Below are 20,400 nucleotides of genomic sequence, written 5' to 3' on the forward strand. Positions count from 1 at the left end.
AATTCTTTTAGCTCAAGTTCCTACCTGTGTCTCCTTGGTGTAGCCAGCACTGAATTGCCCTAAAAGCAGTTCAGGTATGTAGAAAAGAAGGAAGATATAATGGTCCTTCACAGACTTTTCCCTCCTCCAACCCTTTTCCCTTGGGTAATTCAGTCCCTGCTGTGACACTGTGAGTGAGTTGTGATTGCATGCTTCATCCCAAAATCAATTGTACAAGTAGCAGGAGACGAAAAAAAGGAAAAAAAAGTCAATGCAATTTATTGCAATTTATTGCAATTTATTGCAATGCATCAGAGTAATTCTTCTTTCTGTCAGCATGAAAGAGTCCTTGTGGACTTCACAAATGAGAGAAAAGTGGGAAGGTGAAAGGAGGGCAGTCTAGAAATTTGTTCTGGACTAAGGAAAACACCTTGCTATGTCTGAAAGTCCTAACACTGGTCAAAGAACCCATTGCCCTTCTGCATGTTGCAGTGGCCTGTGCTGGTGCCTTGTTAACCATCCTTTGAACAGCTCTGGCCTTGGCTGCTCTGGGAGCAGATGCAATTGCACCCTCAGCTCACAGAGGTGTGTTTGCAGCTGCTGTAGTTTGTTCACTGCTAAGTAAGGCATGGGAAGCCAGCAGCCAAAACCTCCATCCTACTCCAAGGGTATAACTGCTGTATGGGAAAGGGAGCAGCCAGCCTCATTGGGGCTGAGCTAGAATTTGCTCCAACTGAGCAGAGAAAAATGCTTTTTTGCATATCAACAATATCACTGTTCATCTGAAAACCCTTCTTCTGGGTGGCAGGAAGTGTCAGAAAGGTTTTGGCCTATCTGCTTCCATACTGTTGTCTACCTGCAGGCACAGCCCCATTTCAAGTTGCTGTGTGATGAGATTTCAAGAAGCTGTGTCGAGATGACCGCGAGGTGTCACAAAGTCTCTTTTTCCCAGCCCTGAGACCGAAGAAGAAGTTGAGATTCCTCAGCTCTGGTTCTCAAGGTTGTTTATTTTCTCTTATCTAATACATTGTCTTTGTGACCCACTGAGGTCTGTCTGGCCGGTTGGTTTGTGCCACACCGACTGCCTTGGGGCAGTGTTATCTTTTTATACTAAAAACTACACGTACATTATTCACAATAATTTTCCAATACCTATCACCTATGTTAGACAGTTTGTCTCCACTCTAGACCAATCCAAAAGTGCCACCATCACAGCAGAAAATGGAGGACAAGAAGGAGAAGAAAAAAGACAGGACATGCCCAGATTCCTCCATCTTGCCTCCTGAACCCCCATTCTAAAAACCCCAAAATTCTACTTTTTCACCCTGTGATAAATTCACTACCATTCTACTCAAACTCTTGTTGCTTGTAACTCCTCACACAAAGTTGGTAATTGTTTTTTCCGAGGGCTAAAACCGAAGGCACAGGTGTCTTTGACTCCGTGCCAAGGTCTCTGAGTCCCCTGCCAGGGTCTCAAGTCCTCCAGGGCAGTCAGAGGTTCCAACAGCTGTGATGCTCCTGCTGTGGTGGGGACTAGGAATGTGCCTGCTGGTGACTTCCAGGGCACCCTGCTCCCCACACCCAGGTTCCTAGGACATGGCACACAGGTTCACCTCCTTCACAGCTCCCTGCATGCGGAGGACAGAACAGCTTCCACACAGCTTGGCTTGAAGACTGTTGGCTGGAACAGGTTAGGGGACTGACCATGGTAGTGTGAGACCTGCAGGTTTCTTACAGGAGGTCTTCATGGACCACTAGAAGAATCATCTATAAAGCAGGAGTGTGTTTTAATCTGAGAAAAGTTTGTCCAGGGACTGCCATTTCCCTCCCATTAAAAAAAAAAAAAAAAAAAAAAGGCAATGCAAAAACCAAACAAAACTACACTCCTACCAAAAGAAAAAAATTCTACAGCTTGAATCCCTGCCTTTTTTTAAGTCTTCTTTCAGCACAGTAGAAAGTATTCCACCCAATCCCTTCCACACAAAAGTAGCACTTTCACTTCACTTCTTATCCAGCTAAATGTGCAGGCATCTGCAAATGGAGAAAAGGCAGTAATGGTGAGCTGCCTACAACATCCCATCATGAAACAAGTGAAGGATTTGGAGATTAACAGGCTTACCCAGCACAATGCTGCAGAGGGATATCCTGTCTCATTGACTTCTAAGGCTTCGTGTTTGATAGGATTTAAAATGCTTCTTTGCTATATTCCCTATAAATCAAATCAAGCAGCTAAATCCCTTGGTTCTACCCTTCTCTTCACTGTATCCTGCTAAGATATTTAGCAGTTTGAACCTGCTGTATCTATGCAGCTCTTTGCCTCATATTAGTGATCAAACCATCAGTAAAGAGGATGTGGGAACCCTTTTTTTCCAGCTAGTGAAGATTCCCTTTCTAACGCTCCTGGAATAAAAACCAAGCTGACCTCCCTAGAGGAGCAGGCACTGCAATGATGCATTTTCAGCATTGACAAACTTCATGCCTGTTGGAAGAAAGAGGAGTAGCTGAAACTCTTTCAGGATCTTCAGGGTTTCCAACTGTGTCCTCTAAAGACAGAAGATGAGGTGCATTGTCCACAGTTTGGGGAGAAGCAGTGTTCAATCTGCTGTGTGCTTGAGGATACTAATGAAATGGAGAGGTACAAAACACTGGGAGAGGTGTGAGGGAGTGGCACAAAGGGTGGTGGGAGAAACAAAGCTGTCAGAGTTGCTCTTTTCCTCTCCTCCTGGTGCTTTTGACTCCACAAACCCCTACAGGGCGCTGCCATACTTGAGGGATTCAGACAAGAGTGGCCATCAAAATGAGGTAAACCCCTCCTCTGGGAGGAGACTGCTGAAGAAATACATCATGAAACATCACAGAGGTAAGTGATCCATGAGAATGGAAAGGTTTGGAGAGGTCAAGTGCCTCTGGCTTTTCTTGGTTTACATGGGATCAGGACCCTGGTGTAGTAGTGCCTACTGCTCTTCCTTGATGTGAATATACCAAAGGTGCTTTTCCATCACATAGGTTTAATCCAAAACCAAACTAGCACAAGGGAATTTCTGAAAACAAAGAAAAACAAGACAAAACAGCCTCTCAGCTTTGATAGGTGATTCAGAGGAGAAACAAAGCAGGTTTTTTCCTTGTCTGCATTGCCTTTCTAGGCCAGCCCTTTTCTTTCATCCTTGCTCTCAGTTCAATGACTTTCCAGGCCCTCCTGGGCTGCAGCAAAATTAACAAAGGCTCTGTCAGGGCCCTAGGAAAAATCTTTCTTTCTGCCATCCCTGCAGCTTGTTGTCTCTCTCTTCCTCCAGCAAGCCTTCCAGCCCTGGTCTGTCCTGCCTCTCCCTGCTTTGAACTCCTTGGATAGGTCACCTCGCACTGGTCCCCCTGCCCCTCGCCCCCAAAGCTGCTGCTGCTGCTCAGGCTGGAGCTGGCAGGGTCAGGCAGCCTGCAGCCATGCTGCTGGGGGCTGTCTTTGAGCAGGGAGAAAAAGCAGAGTGTCTGTCTGCCTGCCTCTCATGCAAGGAATGTGACTCTCCATGAACGGTGATAGATGAGGGAGTCACGGAAAAAAAATAATTCTCTAGTGCAGGATCAAGCTACAAATCTTGTTAGGTGGTGATGGCAAGTATCAGTCAGAAGTCAAATCACACAGGGCTGCAGATTTATCTGGCTATCAAGGCTGTGCAGTCTGTCCTCAGTGTAGCATTACAAAATGCAGTGATCTCTGTGGGCACGTGCAGGGATATAATTGGAACTGTGCAGAACACAAATTAGATTGGAGAGATTTCTTTTGCATCTCTGCTTTAAGTCATGGTGAGGTTGTTTCATTAGCAGCAGACATAAAGAAAAACTCCCCTTCTTGCTCAGTTGCTGGTGGGTTTTTAAAATTAAATAGCACAGCAATTCACAGTTTTGAAAGGACTAGAGCTGTGAGGAGATCTCACTCGTTCTGCACAAGCACATGGCAAGTAGATTTGAGAGAAATGACTACACATATAAAAATACCTCTGGCCCCAAAAGTCCAGCCTGTGGCACACCAGCTCTTGCCCTGAAGGGACCTAAAGCTTCCTTCGATCTTTGCCCCATTAAATAGTCAATATTTTCATGTGCATTGGTCTGAATTCTTTCTGTTGATGTTATGAAACCATCTTAAAAAATTGTCCAGCCAGTCAGTTGGGTGACCAACCACTTTTGTTTCCAAAAGAAACAACTGGGTCCAAATTATTCAGAAGTAAATATTCACTTGTTCCCTCCATGGAGTCACTGTACACAGAAATCTGAAGAGCCCTCTGCACTTTATCTCAGGCTCTTGTACACAGTCTGAGTATTTTTTCTGTATTTTATTTTATTGGGTTTTTTTCTTTTATTTTGTTTTGTTTTGGTTTTTTTTTTTTTTGTTTTTGTGTTAAATGAAGATGTCAAATATTCCAAAGGAACCACACACGCACACACAGAAAAAAAAGCCACTCCTCATCTGGCAAGGCTCTTTTAATGTTGTACTTTTACCAAACCACAGTACATACTTCAAATAAGGCCTAACAGATTATACTCTTTATAAATTTACAAACAGTTTATTCTCCTTAAAGAGATCATATTACTTTTATCAGTCTTGTGTATTTCAATTAATTATATGTTTATTCAAGCATAACATAGCAAATGTAGCCATAAATCTTTTAGACTAAGTGTCTATAACAGAGGAATCTCAGATACACTATACTTTCAGATTAGGATGTTGTTTAATATACACATTTTTGTTTAGTTAGGGTAACCATCATCTCCTGGTTATGCGTCCCATGGGAAAATTGTGCTCAAGAAAGAAACCTGTGGGCTAGAGTAACTGCAAACAGAGAAGGTCTTGGTTCACCTGACAGGAAATTGGGCCAGCATTGTAGGCACATAACCCTGGGATTGGCTTTCCACCTGGTTTGGAGGGAAGGGGTGAGAGGCTGCTTTTGCTTTCCCAATAGCTAATGGCCCTGGTCTTTTCCTGGGTACAGACTGCTCCACAGCAGCAGGAACTAGATCAGTAAGAAAGGACAACTGCATTTCCATCCCTAAGCAACAACCCAGGTTATTGAGAGCTGGCTGGCTGGTAGAGATTAATTACTCAGATGTGGCATACAAACAGTACTTAAAAAAAAAAAAAAAGAAAAAGGGAGTAAAAGAAGAAAGCAAGTAAAATGACCTGTTTCTGTAGCAATTTTCACAATCTTTTGCTACTGCTATGTGTATGAATCTAATTCTGAACCATCATTCTTGTCCTAGTCTCTGCTGATCCCTTTTTCTGCTCACAAGGCAATACTCATAAAACAGCAACTAGCTGTTGCTAGTTTGCTATCTTGTCAAGCAAAGCCAGCAGAGTACCTCACTATGCTGTGTAACCCCCAATAGACTGCTAAAGAAACTGTGTTTTGAGGACCTCACACTGAGCAACATCACAGGCTGTGCAAGGCAGGTGTTTCTGAAGTGTTATATGGCACCAATGGCTTCAAACCTTCTCTCAAAGACTGAGAAAGAGGTTCCTGCTTGAGCCCAATATATCCCTGCCAGAGAACCAGTGAGGAAAGAAAAAAACCCAACACTGAGACAAAACCCAAATCCAAACCATGCAAATTATAGTTGAATAATAAAAACCAAAATCCAAGCCTGTACCCAAAGTGTCCCTTGCAACAGAGACAGCTGATTGCGTTCTAAACTGCAGAACCAGCCATTTCTGTAGCTCCTAAATAACAAGTTTGGCAATAGTTACCATGCACAAAGTAAAGGCCACTTATAAAACATCTCCATAAAAATATCTATTTATCTCTATATCTCTATTTATATATGTCAGTAAGAAGCATCAGACTGAGCACAGCCCAAAGCACTCCATGATGGGGGGGAAATCTATTTAATCTCCATGAAATTAAGCACTCTTAGTTAGGATTGGCATCCACATGTACGATTAAGTCAGTACAGGTAATTTCCATCAGGCTTCTCTTAATTAGCACTAGTCAAACAGGGTAGCAGAATTGCTGGGAGCTGAAGCCTCTCAGGAATATCGTGCCAAATCATGCTGTTGTGTCAGAGGAACTCCCTGGACTCTGGCTGCTCAATGTGTGAGTCAGCTCATTAGGACTGAAGATAATTTATGTGATACCTGCCCAACCAACTCACTGATGAGTCTTGATCCACTGAAGAGCAGAGGGAAAGTTCCCTTTTGCTCGTGTATGACTGAGACTGACCATGCAACGCACATCTGTGGAAAGCCAGTTCTCTGTGCTTCAGAGTTAATAGCAACCAAGTGATGCCTTAGCCTTCTTTATTCAAGTGACTCTGATCCCTTCTCTTAAGCAGCTGGAGCTTCAAAAGATCAGATACAATGCAGGAGTTACAATAGGGTGAGTGTAGTGTCTCAGGTGTTCCACATACAGAAGCACTTTTCCCCCTCAGAGATGCTGATCCAATGGAAATAAAATTATTTAATAACCAGTGTTGAGAGTTTTCTCGGATGTGTTCATAACAGAAACCCGTAGGAGTGCTGACTTGTTTGCCCTGTTGAGCTGGACCTTTAACACTCCAAGAGACTAAAATCACTAGAAGATTTTATAGTATAATTTTTGGTGTCCTACTTTGGAGATTACCAGCAGCCTTGTATAGCTGCTACAAAAGCACAAGGGAAGTTGGTGGCTGAGAGCTCAATCTGACACCTTGTGGCCCTAAGAAAAATTAGATGCTAGCTTTTGCCGGGCATTAATTTCATTATTGATATCTCTTGGGAAAATTTGAACCAAGCAATAGAAAGTAACCATGCTGAATGGAATGAAGTGCAGCTGCCTAATTTTCAGACTCCCTCTGCCAGGCAATGCTGTGATTTTGGAACAGATACAAACAAGTTATAAAATAATGCTGCAGATGGCAGAAACCAAACTTGCACTTTCAGTCACTGAGTACCATGAACAGATAAAAGCCTACTGCAAATCTAAAAGATGAGAGGAATGGAGTGGCCATAACCCTTCCACTACAATGATTACATTTTAGGAAAGTGAAAGGCTTCACCTTGGTCAATGTAGCAAGCATGACTGGGAAGGAGTTTAAAGGTGACAGTAAAAGGTAGTAAATTTGTCAGTGAGAGGGAACACTTCCAAACAGAAGAGATGTGAAAAAAACCCAGAACTGTCAGCAATTTTATTTCTTTGGAGCAATGGGTGGAGGGGTTTGGAAAAAAGGAAACATTAGATGTCTACAGAGATCTTACTCCTTACTCTTACCAGGAACTGTGCAGTGAAAGGGACTTTACACTGTGTTTCAGAGTGTGCAGCAAAGGCAATTCCTCTTTGTTACCTTGCCCTGTTGTAGTAGTTTATGCTCCAGGGATAAAGGTCTCATTAGTGCAAGACAAAAACTCTGCAGACCTTGATTTTACAACAGAAATAACTTACAACTTACAACTAGCTGCTGATACTGTGTCCAGTGTTTTATGATGGCAAACCACAGATCTACTTCTAAACATTTGCCCAAAGGAGTTTTTCAAGACAAAGCAGTGCAGGGCTATTTGTTCAGCTTGTGAAGGATTTATTGCCTGTGGCAAGGTCAGACTTCTTCAGTGACACACACGCTGTAAGCACGAGAGTGTGCACTTTAGAGAGCAAACATTAGCATACAGGGGATGGCTACCTTGTCTTTATTCAGCCAAGTTTATCTTCCATACTTCCACACAGACTTGGCTAGCTGCTCCATTGCTAACCAAAGCCATGATGAAATGAAGGAGAGCTGTTAGGCTGGGAATGCCCCAAATGAAGCCTGCTTCCACCTGACCTAAATAATCTAAATTTACTGTTTTCTGGCTGATTCAAGAGTTTGTTGCCTTGCTCCAATGACTCTATCTGCCTTAAAGAGCCTGTTGATAGCCTGCTACCCTGGAAATGGAGTCAGTGGGGAAAAAAACATTATGACTGGACAGGATGCTAGATTATCTCATCTAGGTTCCCTTTCCCACAAAATGTTGGACTAGAAGGTGTTTTGTGGTCCCTTTCAATCTGTGATGTTCAATAAGATGGGGAAAGGTGACAAAAGACAGGAACAGGCAGCAACACATCTGAGACTTGTCTTCTAAGCAGGTAGAAGAGCTTGGGTCTTGTGACTCTGTACTCTCACCAGCAGCCTGGAGCAGCTTGTTTGAGTTTGACATCTTCAGCTGTACTCTTGCAACAGCCTATTTCAAAGCATGTGAAAGAGGGAACTCAGATATTTTGGCCAAAAAGGCAATGAACACATGGCAATATGTAACTGGCCACAGCACTGTACCTACTCCAAGCTGCTGCCTGGAGGGAAAGGAACTCTTTCTGGTAAAATTTCTTTTTTTGCATGCTAAGCATTCCCTTAAATGGTCTCAGCTATAGTGTCTGTGAATTCCAGTTATTTACATTTCTCACCTGTCAGAAAATGTAATCTCCCCACCTTCTCAATAAAAGAGAATTTCTTAGAGCAGCTCTGTGCTAGAATTTGGAATGCTAGTTGTTGAATATTATCAGTACAAATACCTCTGCATTATAACAATTGATATGCTGATAGTGCATCTCTGACTCTCAGCAGAATGAAAGCTATGGAATCTGAGGAAATAACAATTTGCTTTTCCTTAATACACTATTACATACCAAGTGAGAACATTAATATGTGGCAAAACTAAACGTACACACTTTTATGTTTGTTGTTTAATCCAGATGGTCTTCCTTAAGGAAACAACAGCGGTGGAGTACAAATAGACATTATTGGAAGCTGCTGAATCACAGAAGAAGCAGGATGTACTAAATTTGTTATTTGCTTATACGTATATTTACCAAATATATCTTACCCCCTGAAGTGGTTCTGGTTGTGATTAAATAATTGTTCAACTTTGCTCACATGCTATTTTGAAAACAGAAGATTAGTGAAAAGAAATACTTCTCTGTGAAAGAACCTGTTGATACCAATTTTTTTTTTTTACAGTAAGTGACTTTTTAAAAAAGACTTCTTGTGTAAAAAAGCCACAAATTGGCCCCTTTTCTTCCTGATTCTTAAGATGTTGGCATAATAAGGGTTTTGAGCATAGTGCCTCAAGAAAAATCTGCTTAGATGTGAAAGTCAGAGTTAAAAGAACTGTGTTACAGATTGTTAAATAACTGCTTTTCCATTATCAGGTCCAAATCTTGTCTCATTTGAGGCACCATATGTGCCTGCTACTGTTGGGCACAGCCTGAGTTTATCTTAAAAATCGCACTTAATTTCAAGAGCGAGTGATTTTGCTAGCACTGCAGACTCATTGATTTGGAGCAAGGTTGGTATCTTATTCACCCACATCATAGCAGCACTTGCCCAAGGGGTGCAGACATCATATCCTGAACAGCCTCAGGTTTTGGAGGTGCAGGTGCACACCCACATGGCTGCAGTGAGATGTGTGGCAGCAGAAGGGAGCAAAGACTCTTTGTGTCACAATGTTCAAGTATCAGTCGGGCTTTACACTCGAACCTTCAATCCCATCTCTTGGTCCTAGAGCTTTTCTATAGAAATGAGAAATATTCCTGCATAAAATGTGCCTCTGCTGCTGGAGGTTTCAACAATCAGCACAAAAGAATGGTCAGAACCTGGTCTGACCCCGTTCTGAACACAGTATCCCAGCAGGACTTTGCCACTGTTATATTCCACAAAGGAAGTTAAGGTCTTGGATGGATCCAGGTATTTGGTGGGTGGTTAAGGCAATGAATGCTGTAGACAGAGCAACAGAGCCTCTGACTGAGGTGGTTGTTGCACTGATGCTTCTTTGCCTAGGTTTCACACTCTCCCATTCAAGTGCATTTAACACAGTTCTTTTATAAAATGCTTCGTGTCATAAAAATATTTTAAAGCCTGATAAAGTAGTTTATTAAAAGGAACAGACACAAGTCTGTTGAGCTGGGCATACATTGTTCTTGATGATTTCAATAAAAGGCTCTCATTCATGAAAGAAAAGACAGAGTTATGATAGAAAAGGAAGGCAAATAACCCACACTCAGTCATTTGTAGTATGTAACCCTTGTTAGTCTGGCAATGCCACAGAATCTGCAATAACAAATTTGTTTGAAAGCAAACAGCTTGCTGCTACCTGCAAAGTGATCAAAAGGGAAAAAGCAGAAAGGCAGCCATTAAATTTCTATCCAAACCCTGCTCTCTGACACTCTACCCACCTCAACATGTACAGATGTACACTTTGTAACAGGTAACACTGATGCAAGAGGAACATACTTGCACTTCAATAAATCTTCCCTGGTTTTAGCACCCTCTCTTCTTATCTATAACTGCATTCTGAAGTACCTTTATTCATGTAAAAGGGGTCTTTTTTTAAAGAGGCCTTTCTGACATCTGTCCTTTCCAAAATTATTTCCTGGTACTAGAGATGTTAAAAATACAGGCAATGATAAGAATATAGAAAGCACGAGGAAACAGCTGTTATGGTGATTAAAACTATTTCAAATGTCTTATTTTTTTCCCTCCTCTTTATTTCCCAATCTGGTTTCTAATAGAACTTTAGATGAAAGACATTCACAGAGGATATTTATGCATACAAACACACTGCCCTTCATTCATTCTGATTTGCATGCTGTTGCTGTTAGAAGGCAAGATTTCTGTTTAATTTCTCTGGGATGGATAATGACATCTGATTACCAGAATTTAGGTTCTGCTTTTCAAGAATGGCACCCTTTCAGGATTACCATGCTTGATGGAATGTGAAATCATTCATGGGATAAACCATATTGAAAGCTATTGCTTGTGGAACTTAGTTTCGCATTTCAAAACATACCCTGGAAATTAGATGCATCTGCCATTAAAGGACATTGTTTTAATTAAAATGAATTCTTACCAGTACAATAAACTTGTACATATACACCACTGCTTTGGCAGTCTTACTAAAACATTTGTGATGCCCATCCTCTCACATATGTCATGCTGCCTAGAGCATGACCCTAAAATGCTGCCGTAGCTTTGAAGTGGTAACTGCTAGAAGAGATATAAAAGTTACAGGTAAAGTTTAAGACACAAAAAGTACAAAGCAGAAATGCTCCAGTACGATTTAAAGATACATATTCCTATTTCATACATCTGAATTTTCTATCAGTAAACACGGAATAAGCAGTGTGTGAAAGACCTGATTCAAAACCACCAGACTGGACTGTGGATTTTCCTTGAGGCTGGGTTGACATCAAAATAAGTTTTCCATTGTTTTGGCTCCTTGGAGCTCTATGTCTCATTACCTGGTGGTCTGCAAGTCTTGTGAATGAGAATCCAAAATATTGTTTACATTATTTCAGTAATATCGAGAGCCCTGATCTCCAGCCCAGTCTTGCTCTCCTCACTGCTGGTAGCACTTTTGCCGTTGTTTTCTGTGCTGTCAGGAATGACCCTTTAGAAACACAACTGGGACACTCTGGTTCCCAAACCAGTACAAGAAGCTACATTTCTCTGCACAGTTCAAATAGGCGAAACAGCTACAAAACAGGTGATAAAAGACTGATTATTTTAATATTCTTTGGGGAAAGTACAGAGTTTTATAAAAGCAGGATCCACTCTCCCCTCAAACAGATATTCCCTCATCCCTGTTGAACAACATGGATTTTTGGCACAAGTAAGAGTGGGTGAAATAAACTATGGGTGTTGTTTCAGCCTTCAATGATAGGCTTGCAGTGGAAGAAATTCTCAGAATAGATATAGTGCTAGCAAAATACACAGGCTACATCTCTGAGTCTGCTCCTGCTTCACTGCCAGGATGCTGAATGACCAGTGCCTATAATTAAACATACACCATTCTCAGAAATGAAATACAAAGCAGAAAGGCAGGAATTCACCCAAAGTCACCAAAGCCCTCTACAGAGACAGCTGCTTGTCGATAATATCATGTCTAAGGTCCAATTTAAGGAGAAACAAGAATTCTAATATTTAAAGGTTTCTAGGTTATGAAAGTGACTGCATTTTAATACAACACTAATGTATTTCACAGAAAAAGGTCCATGGTGTCCAGTCAACGGAGAGGTGCAGATGACCCTGACTTGATTTCATAAATTTAAGCTGTTTTTGAAACCTAAGACACTAATCTATAACTATTGCTTATGCAATGGTCAAAGGTTATTTCCCAAAAGTTTTCGCTTAATCTCCCAGGGTTGTAGGAGATAAGCTGGTAAATTTTTTTGAAAATAAGTAAATAGATATCACAGGCCTCACTACCATAACCATAACTGTCTCTTGCTTTGCCAAGAACTTGGTTAGACATGGAGATCAAGCCATCTTTCCATTCTGATGCCATTATTTGCACTGTGGCTGTTAAATCAGTCTCTCCCACATAAAGTAGGAGAAGACTTTAGTCTCCCAGGATACAGAAGTCTGATCTTCCTCACAGACATTAAATTCAGATTAGGAATGTTTTTTTTTCCTGCAAATCAAATGCCAATCTATACAAATGATGCTCTGTTCACTTCTCTTGGTAGCTTGAAGTTGCAGGCAAGGGTGTTTTTCAGAGTGGACTAAAATACCATTGAAATAAAATGAAACATAAAATCATAGAGAAAAGATAATGCTTTTTCAATCCTACAGAGACATCTGTGATTGCTAGGTAGTTTGCTGAGTGGTGGTACAGGGTATGTCCATCCCCTGCTGATATTCCCCAAGGTGAGAAGACTTATTTTACACCCATGATTAAACCCAGGACTCATCTGCTTGATTACAGACAAGAGAGGCAGAAGTTGATACTGGAGGCAAGGCAAAAGGCTGCAGAGCACAAGAGTAACAGAGGTAATTTTTATGCCTACCTGAACCTCCCTGCCATGTATGTTACCTGAGAAACAGTAATTGCTTTTAAAACTGGCAATTTTTTTGTATGCTAATTCCAAATCCATAAATGGAAGAAATGAATGGGCTTGATTTGCTTTGATATCTATGTTCAATGATAATGTTCCTCCAAAACAGGACCTTAGGCTACCATCCTTAAAACCCAAACTACCTTTCTGACTTTCTGACAAATTGTGCTTATCAATGTCTTGTCTGGTAGGACTCCAATATTTTCTTTCCCCATATGATTTTTTTTTTCCATTTTTAAAGTGCCAATTAGAATAATGAAAGTTGCAACAAAAGAGATAATGAAATCAAAAATGCCAGCACTGCTCAGTGTAGTAGATTGCATGTTTGGGTGAAAAGTAAATCTTTCTTGTACAGTAAAATGAATTAAATCTGTGCATACTAAACTCAGAAATATTAAAGACAAAGCAAATCTAGGACTGTCAGAAGAATAAATACTTTAAATGGGAAATTCCTGGTATTGATTCTGTTCTTTCAGCACATGGCAAAGCCCTGCAGTATATTCATTACTTCATTCTGTTCCACTGCAAGACCTGTCCACTAAGGCCCTAAATTCCTATCAATTCAGACCATAGGAGCATCATGCTTCTCTGCAGAGGGCAAGCTAAAGCTTTGTTAAATTATTGCCACAAAAGGATATTAAGTCTTCAGGCTGCCCCTTTGTCTTTCCTTCCAGCTGCCTGCCTGCTGTTCAGGTGACACCTAGGACACTCCTGATTTGAGAGGAAAAATGAGATGCAACGCTGTACTTGGCATTGGCCTTGCTATTCTTAAAAACGCCCTACAAAGACAGTAAAATAGTTGGGGTGAATCTCTGTATTGAAAAGTAACTCTTCCCTGTGTGCTGTGTGTTCCTCACATGCTCTGGAGGCAGAGTTTTCAAGCCTCCTTTACCTCACCTTCCTGACTGTGCAAACACTGCCAGCGGAGGCTTTCCTTGCAAAGGGACTGAAACAAGGGATTTAAGGAATAAATTGCTACTCTCAAGTTGAAAAAAAAAGGGTGTGAAGTCCATGGGTTCAAATGCACTGAGTAAAGCTGTACTAATACTTCTATGACAGCCTATTAAGAATAAACAGAAGGAAACAAAGTCTGGCTCTATATCCCTACTACAATGTACAGAATATGCCAATATGCCACAGGCAGAGCTGAGTTTAACTTGGCACGTGCCTCAGGTGGTGACCTGGTGCCACAGACAAGGACACAGGAACAGACTAGGTCTACAGACTCACACAGCATCATCCTCCCTCAGAGACCAACCAAATAATACAAAAAACCTTTAAAGCCTCCTGTGCTTTATGATAATCCTCTTTAGTAATAGTAGTCATAATAACAGTATTTTTACATTGCTGATGAGAATTGCACACAATCAGTGAAGTGCCTGGGTCAAGAAGATGGGCCCTGCCAGGGCTGACATGGGCTGATGAGATGTTGAGAAACTGGTGAATAAGACTTGCATTAGTCCTCACCCCCTGTCCCACCCCCTGGATCAATGTCACCCAAATAAACGGTGACGTGGTCACAAAGGTGCAGGGCTGAGGGCAGGGAAGTGGCCAGCCAGGAGGGAACACAACGTCAGGAAGAAAGGGCTGCCACTTGTTCTCAGGACAGAGCCACCCACATTTTAAACAGCTTTTAAAAATATAAAAAACCAGCCCTGTTTCTTGTCACAGGTATCCAGAACATCTCTAAACACACACAGAAATAGACAGGTATTACTGAAAATTGTAACCAGTGCTGAAGCTGCAAAACTGCTCTTTGTTGTAGTTGTTGGGATACAGAAGGGGCAATTTGCTGTAAATAAATATTAAAAAGTATTTTTTCTTAAATTCTTGAGATATTCTTTTTTTTTCTCCAGTCTCAGTGGTATTTTCCTGTCACTTGCTCCTCCAGTTGTGCTGATCTTTTTATCCTATGTGTGCTCAAGTGTCCGACACAGAGTGTTCTCTCTCCACTGCAAGAGTCACCCCAGCCCCACCCTGGCCCAGCTCACATCCCACCCCAGGCCCCATCCCCGTGGGCTTAGATAAGCCATTCCTTCTTGCTCTCGTCGATGGTCTCCGTGAAGTTGGGGTCGTTGTTCATGATGGCGGCGTCGGCGCTCTCGGCGGACTCTGCGCCCTTGGCCTCGTTGGTGTGGTAGGTTCCCTTGTGGCGGAACATGTAGCGGATCAGGAACACCAGCGTGCACAGGATGGTGAAGATCACCACCGCGATGACGCCTGCGCACAGGAGGGAAGAAAAGACGCCCCCGGTGAGACCAGCTGCGGGCTTTAACACAAAGAAACGACCCCAAAACTCCTCTGAGCTGAGCTGAAGCTACTCGGGCACGTGGGCATCACCACTACTCTAATATTTATATATGGTTTCCACTATATACAGAATGCAGCTCCTTGAAGGCTGCTGGTGACTCATATCCCATAGGCAAAAACTTCAACATTAACACCTTTTTACAGACCTAAGCTTTGCTGACCATGAGGCAGAGAGTGCTGAGCGCTCCCAGAACTGTGGGGTGTGTTGGTGATGTGTGGGCAGCTCTTTGAAGGTGGAATCTCTGATGTTCACTTTCCAGTCAATGGCTGTAAAGACCTATCCTAGCTCCTCTACATGTCCTTGAAAACTGGCTTGGTTCGCTGTTGGCTCACACCACCCACCAAGCACTGGCTCCACATAATTGCAGATGTTCCCACTTTATCATCAGTTCTAGCCTTAACTGCTCTCCCTGCAACGGTCTATTTTGGGTTCAACCCTGTTATAGAGAAGTCTCATGAGTGTTATCCCCTTAGGCATAGGCATCTATGTGATAAAACAACACTGTTCCTGTTTGAGTCCTTCTCTACAGGCAAAGGAATCTTCCAGGATGAAGACGTTATAAAATTTTCAGAAAAAGAATATTGTTACCAGTCAGAGTTTTGTTATGCCACTTTACACTAACTGATGCATTGGGCAGGTGAACTGTGGCTGTTCAAATGTGGCCTGATTTTTTCTGAGGAATTCAATGCTTTCCTTCCAGTATTGTAAAGCTTCAAAGTATCAGGAAAAGTTATAAGTAGTAATAAAAATATAAATTAGAAAGGAAAGATTACACAGCAAATCAAGACTAAAGCAACACACCTAAACCTGGACATGGAAATATGCAGCCTTATTAGCAACTGCAATTCAGCCATCAGAGATATGTACTGCAAAGTGTCTTGGAAAAGTAGACAGTTTTCTTACCTCCAATAATAGCTGAGTTTCTGTTAACTCCATCTCCTATAGCTTGACCATTGTACGGAAAATCAGCACTTGCTGTAAACAGAGAATTAAATGTTGTAAATAGCAGTGAAACTTCTGTAAAAGTTCAGAAATACATCCGACATCCTCAGATACAACTTAAAGAGAACTGCGATCACTAGATATTTATCTATAGATGAATAAAACCAAAAAGATCTCTTAATATTGTCTAATGCCTCAGAACCTTGTTCCTCATAACAAAAATTAAATTAAAATAAAGGAGATACCCTTGGTGAGGATTGCTGTTGTCACAGGAAGACATTTTGTCCTTTACTAACATAAAGTCAGTAAGTTTGAAGTGGTAAAAAAGCACAAAACGAAACAAACCCCTCTCTTTTAAAAGTGCGTGATCATACTTATAATTACAGAGATTTTTGCCTTTGTCACTGCTACCTATTAAAGGCTTCAGAAGCTTCCAGGATTTTGTAACCACCATTGGGTACAAATTCAAGCTCCTTGAAAGATAAAACTTGAATCCCTTTTGCTGCTGCAAAAGTTAAGAGTAAGAGACGGGCTGCAGCTTCTGTTGGTCAGAGCCACAGAGCAGCCACCCCACAGAGCACATGCCAGCACTTTTGTCACTGTGGGAGAAAGCCCAGCAGGGCAGCTGAGCCACTGCTGGAGCTGCTTTGGAGCTCAGGAGCAAGACTGAGAGCTGGAGGAGCTGAGGCATGGGAGGCTGTGGATGAGGAAAGCCTCCAGCACACGGGTAAGGAGAGGAAGTACAGGCTGATGTGCCAGCCTTCATTTGCCAGTGACCTGAAAAGGAGAAAATCCTGGCAGCAGAACTGGATGAAATGGGATGAATTTGGATAGTAGCCTTGGTTTTAACCTCCAGAAAATATCACAGAGGCAATCTCATCAATTAAACTTATCAGCATTTTCTTTACAGTCAGACATAGCAACTGGACACTGCAATGACTAAGCAAGCCTAGGGAGCTGGGTGACGAGTTGCAATAATTTCCTTCTTTGCCCCCGGACTCAGACATTGATTTTGAAATAGAGAAAATGTTGTTAAAAGTGCGTTAACTGGAGAAAGTTAAAATAATCAAGGATATGAACTGCTTCTCAGGGCAGCCTTTAAAACCCCACTGTATTTTCTTTGCTTGATGGACTAGGTGATACTGTATGAAAATAATCAGTTGCCTTTACAGAGCAGTGATGCATTCAGCATACCAAAAACTGGCTCAGGGAATTCAACTCTCTTTCTGTTACCATGGACTAAAACCCATAATAAAGTTCCTTTTGTATTGTAAAGCAGCTGCACAAAAGAATGAATGGTTTCAGCTTGCCACATGGCCTGAAAAGAGGTTTGGGGCCAGAGAAGCCCTCTGTGTGCCTACCCTGGGAGGGAGTTGAACCAGCTGTGTGTTCAGCAGCTGGATTTTGGCTGGCTGCCTGGGGGACAAACAGGAGTGTGCTTCTCAGAGCTCAGCAGAGGGGCCCTGGCCAGCAGTTTTTGCCAGCAGCACTTGTGCCTTTGACATTTGTTGGTGCTCTGACTCCTGAAAACCTTCATCTGCATCCCTCTGAAATGAATCAAGCTATAAATTGTAGAAGATAAATAAATACCTGGTTCCATATCAGTGGATTTTGCTTGAAGGAGCTGTGCCAGGACCATTAATGAAGACATTTTGGCACAGGATCTATAAACATACCCTTGCACTGCTGGCAGTGGGAAATCCTACTTTCAAACCTGCCCTCCCTGCATGTCAAGGAAAATCCTAAATCCAAATAATACTGTAGGGAAAGCATCAGTTTGCCAAATCCCAAGGAATTCCTCTCTGCCATTCCAACCCAAAAGGAGGCCCCTTGTCATCTGAGCAGAACCACAGGCAGTTAACAAGTCCTAGTATTTGCATTAGAGTTGGTCTCCTGTGTCCTCACACAAGAAAACTGAAAATCTACAATGGTCACAGTTCTTCCTTTCCTTACAACTGAATATTATATTTCATCTTCTTTTCAAAGGTTATTTCAAGGACAATGGCACTAGTGAAGTGTGAAGAAAGAGGAAAGTTGCTGTCCATGGCAGCATGATCCCTCTTGAGCTGCCACATCACACTGGCTACGCTACAAGGGATTCCTGGCAGATGGAAGAGCACAGTCTGTGATGTTCAAGAGGCACTGAAGCACACTGCAGGATAAGGAAGGACATGATGCAGGATGTGGAGCTCCATCCTTGACCTTGTCTGAGAGCTGCTGCTAGGCCTGGACCCAATGCCTCCACACACAGCTGCTCTCCATGGCACCCAGACATCTCACACGCTCAGGAGGAGCTGTCCATGGGCTCAACAAGCACCTGTGATTCACTCTGAGACCCTCACCTCTGACAAGGAGGGAACAAGAACATGTGTCTCAGAGCAGGGGACACTAGTTCAGCAAGAGCTCATCATCAGATTGGCAAAATTATGCCCTGCTGCAGCTGCTGGAGCACCAGGTGTGCTGCAGGGGAAAAAAAGGAGCTTAGACTTTCATGAATCTTTTTTTTCAAGCACTTGCAGTAGTGTTGGCAGATATTAGCACCATAATTCATTAACTGCTGTTCTGTTATTCTTGTGCCCCCAAGAGACCTGCTTGTGTATTATGGGGATTTTTTTGACTGAAAAGTATCTAAAATCTCATTCAAATGTGAGATTATAGAATATATTTTGCTGCAAAATTATCCATACATTTTTTTTACTTGAAGTACTACTACAGATTGATAAAGAAGAATGAAAACAACTCCTTAGTTTCCTTTTTTAACAGGACGTTCCCTTGAAATTCTTCAGTAGCTTCTCAAAAGATCAGAAAGAGCTGTAGGTCAGAGGTCTAAGAACAACAAAAGGAGAGCTATAGGTCAGAGGTCTAAGAACCACAAAATGGCAATTCCTGCCACAGCAATTAGGCAGAAAAGAACATATGAGGGTCCTTGACCCTCCAAGATGAGCTTAACAGGTACCAAGTGCAGGTATTTCAGACAGGAGTTACATCATTCAAACAAACGGGGAATCCTCTCTGGCCTTACTACAGTCACATTCCTTGGCAATATTAATAAAAAAAGACAACTAAAATGAGTTTTTCTTCCATTGCTGCTGGAATTCAGGAACTGAAAGAGGAAAGAATACATTAGAGCATGCTGACAAAGGGACAGCAGTAATTCTGATCCTCTGGTAAAAGCACAGAAAACTATATAAAGTGCTGCTCATAGGCTGTAAAGAGTAATTCCTAAAACAAATCTTCCCTAGGTTTCTCCAAGTAGCCATGGTCTCATGTGTGTGATTCAAAACACAAAGAAGGGAGCAAAGAGCTTTTTAATCTATCCTGGGAAACAGAAAATCTATCCTGAGAAGCTAAATATTGACCCAAGAAATGTCCTGCCAGCTGCCTGAAATCCTCTGCTCACGCAGCCGTGGCACAGAGCCATCAGTTTGCTGTCACTGCACACCAAAGACCTTTTCCTAAAACCTGCAGCTACTGCAGGGACAGATTGCTCTGTACCAGGAAATGTTCAGCTCCTCTGTGGCTTAGGAACATCACTTTGTCTGCTTCCCTTCCAGGATCCAAGCTGGCAGATGCTGCTCTTTGCATTGCTGCTCTTTGCTGCCCTTCCCCAGCAGGTTTGCTTCAAACAGAACCATCCTAAAGCTAACTTATGTAAAAGGACACAGCACACTTTGCTTTCTCTTTCTTACATAGGTTGCTGTTTCAATACTTCCAATAAGCACAGAGTAAACCTACAGAGTCTGTACTTATGTTCTGCACTTTTCAACTTTCTGTTATTAGGGTAAATGGGGTTGAAGAAACTTTGCAGCACCTAAAAGGGTGATTAAAGACTGACTGCAGGCAAATTCCATATTCTGGCCATCATTTTAATGACATTTGAAGCTTTAGATGACCACAAAAATGCAGTAGGAGACCTAACATCCTCCAGCATGCCCAGCATGGTCATTGCCGCAGTCAGATGCAAAACAGCAGCCCTCAATGAATGGAGAGGGAAGATGGGACTGGATAAACAGAGCACAATTAGGATTAGATGTTAAGGATGACAGATGTGCTTGGTTTAGCTGAGTGAATTAATTCTGCTTCATTATGACAGGCATGATTCTGCATCTGCCATTTTCAGAGGGAAAATGGTTTACAATGGTTCCACATAAAAGCCTTTTGCAAATTCACAAAATTAAGGTAAAAAAATGACCTTGGTAAAGTAGCCCAGAAGGTGAGTGTGGGCTGAGAAATGAGCAAAAGGCTGTTCAGTAAAGGCAAGGGGAAACCCAAAACCAAAGTGAGGTGGGCATTTTCAGGTAAAGAGCAGTATCAAGAAGTACACACTAAAAAGGCAAATTTTGT

At 42.0% G+C, this 20,400-nt stretch overlaps 1 protein-coding gene across 1 annotated transcript in view; it reads right to left on the minus strand.

Moving 5' to 3' along the window:
* Positions 1-4,434: 4,434 nt before the first annotated feature.
* Positions 4,435-20,400, minus strand: part of CNTNAP2 (contactin associated protein 2) — a 1,031,263-nt gene continuing 1,015,297 nt past the window's right edge. Inside the window, exons 23-24 of the mRNA XM_064704986.1 lie at positions 16,018-16,089; positions 4,435-15,023 (exon numbers count right to left, since the gene is read on the minus strand). Coding sequence (XP_064561056.1) covers positions 14,824-15,023; positions 16,018-16,089 — 272 coding nt within the window. The 3' untranslated portion in view covers positions 4,435-14,823. The remainder of the gene's footprint in view (positions 15,024-16,017; positions 16,090-20,400) is intronic.

This window comes from Zonotrichia leucophrys, chromosome 2 (genome assembly GCF_028769735.1).
Source record: "Zonotrichia leucophrys gambelii isolate GWCS_2022_RI chromosome 2, RI_Zleu_2.0, whole genome shotgun sequence".
In the NCBI taxonomy this organism is placed as follows: Eukaryota; Metazoa; Chordata; class Aves; order Passeriformes; family Passerellidae; genus Zonotrichia; species Zonotrichia leucophrys.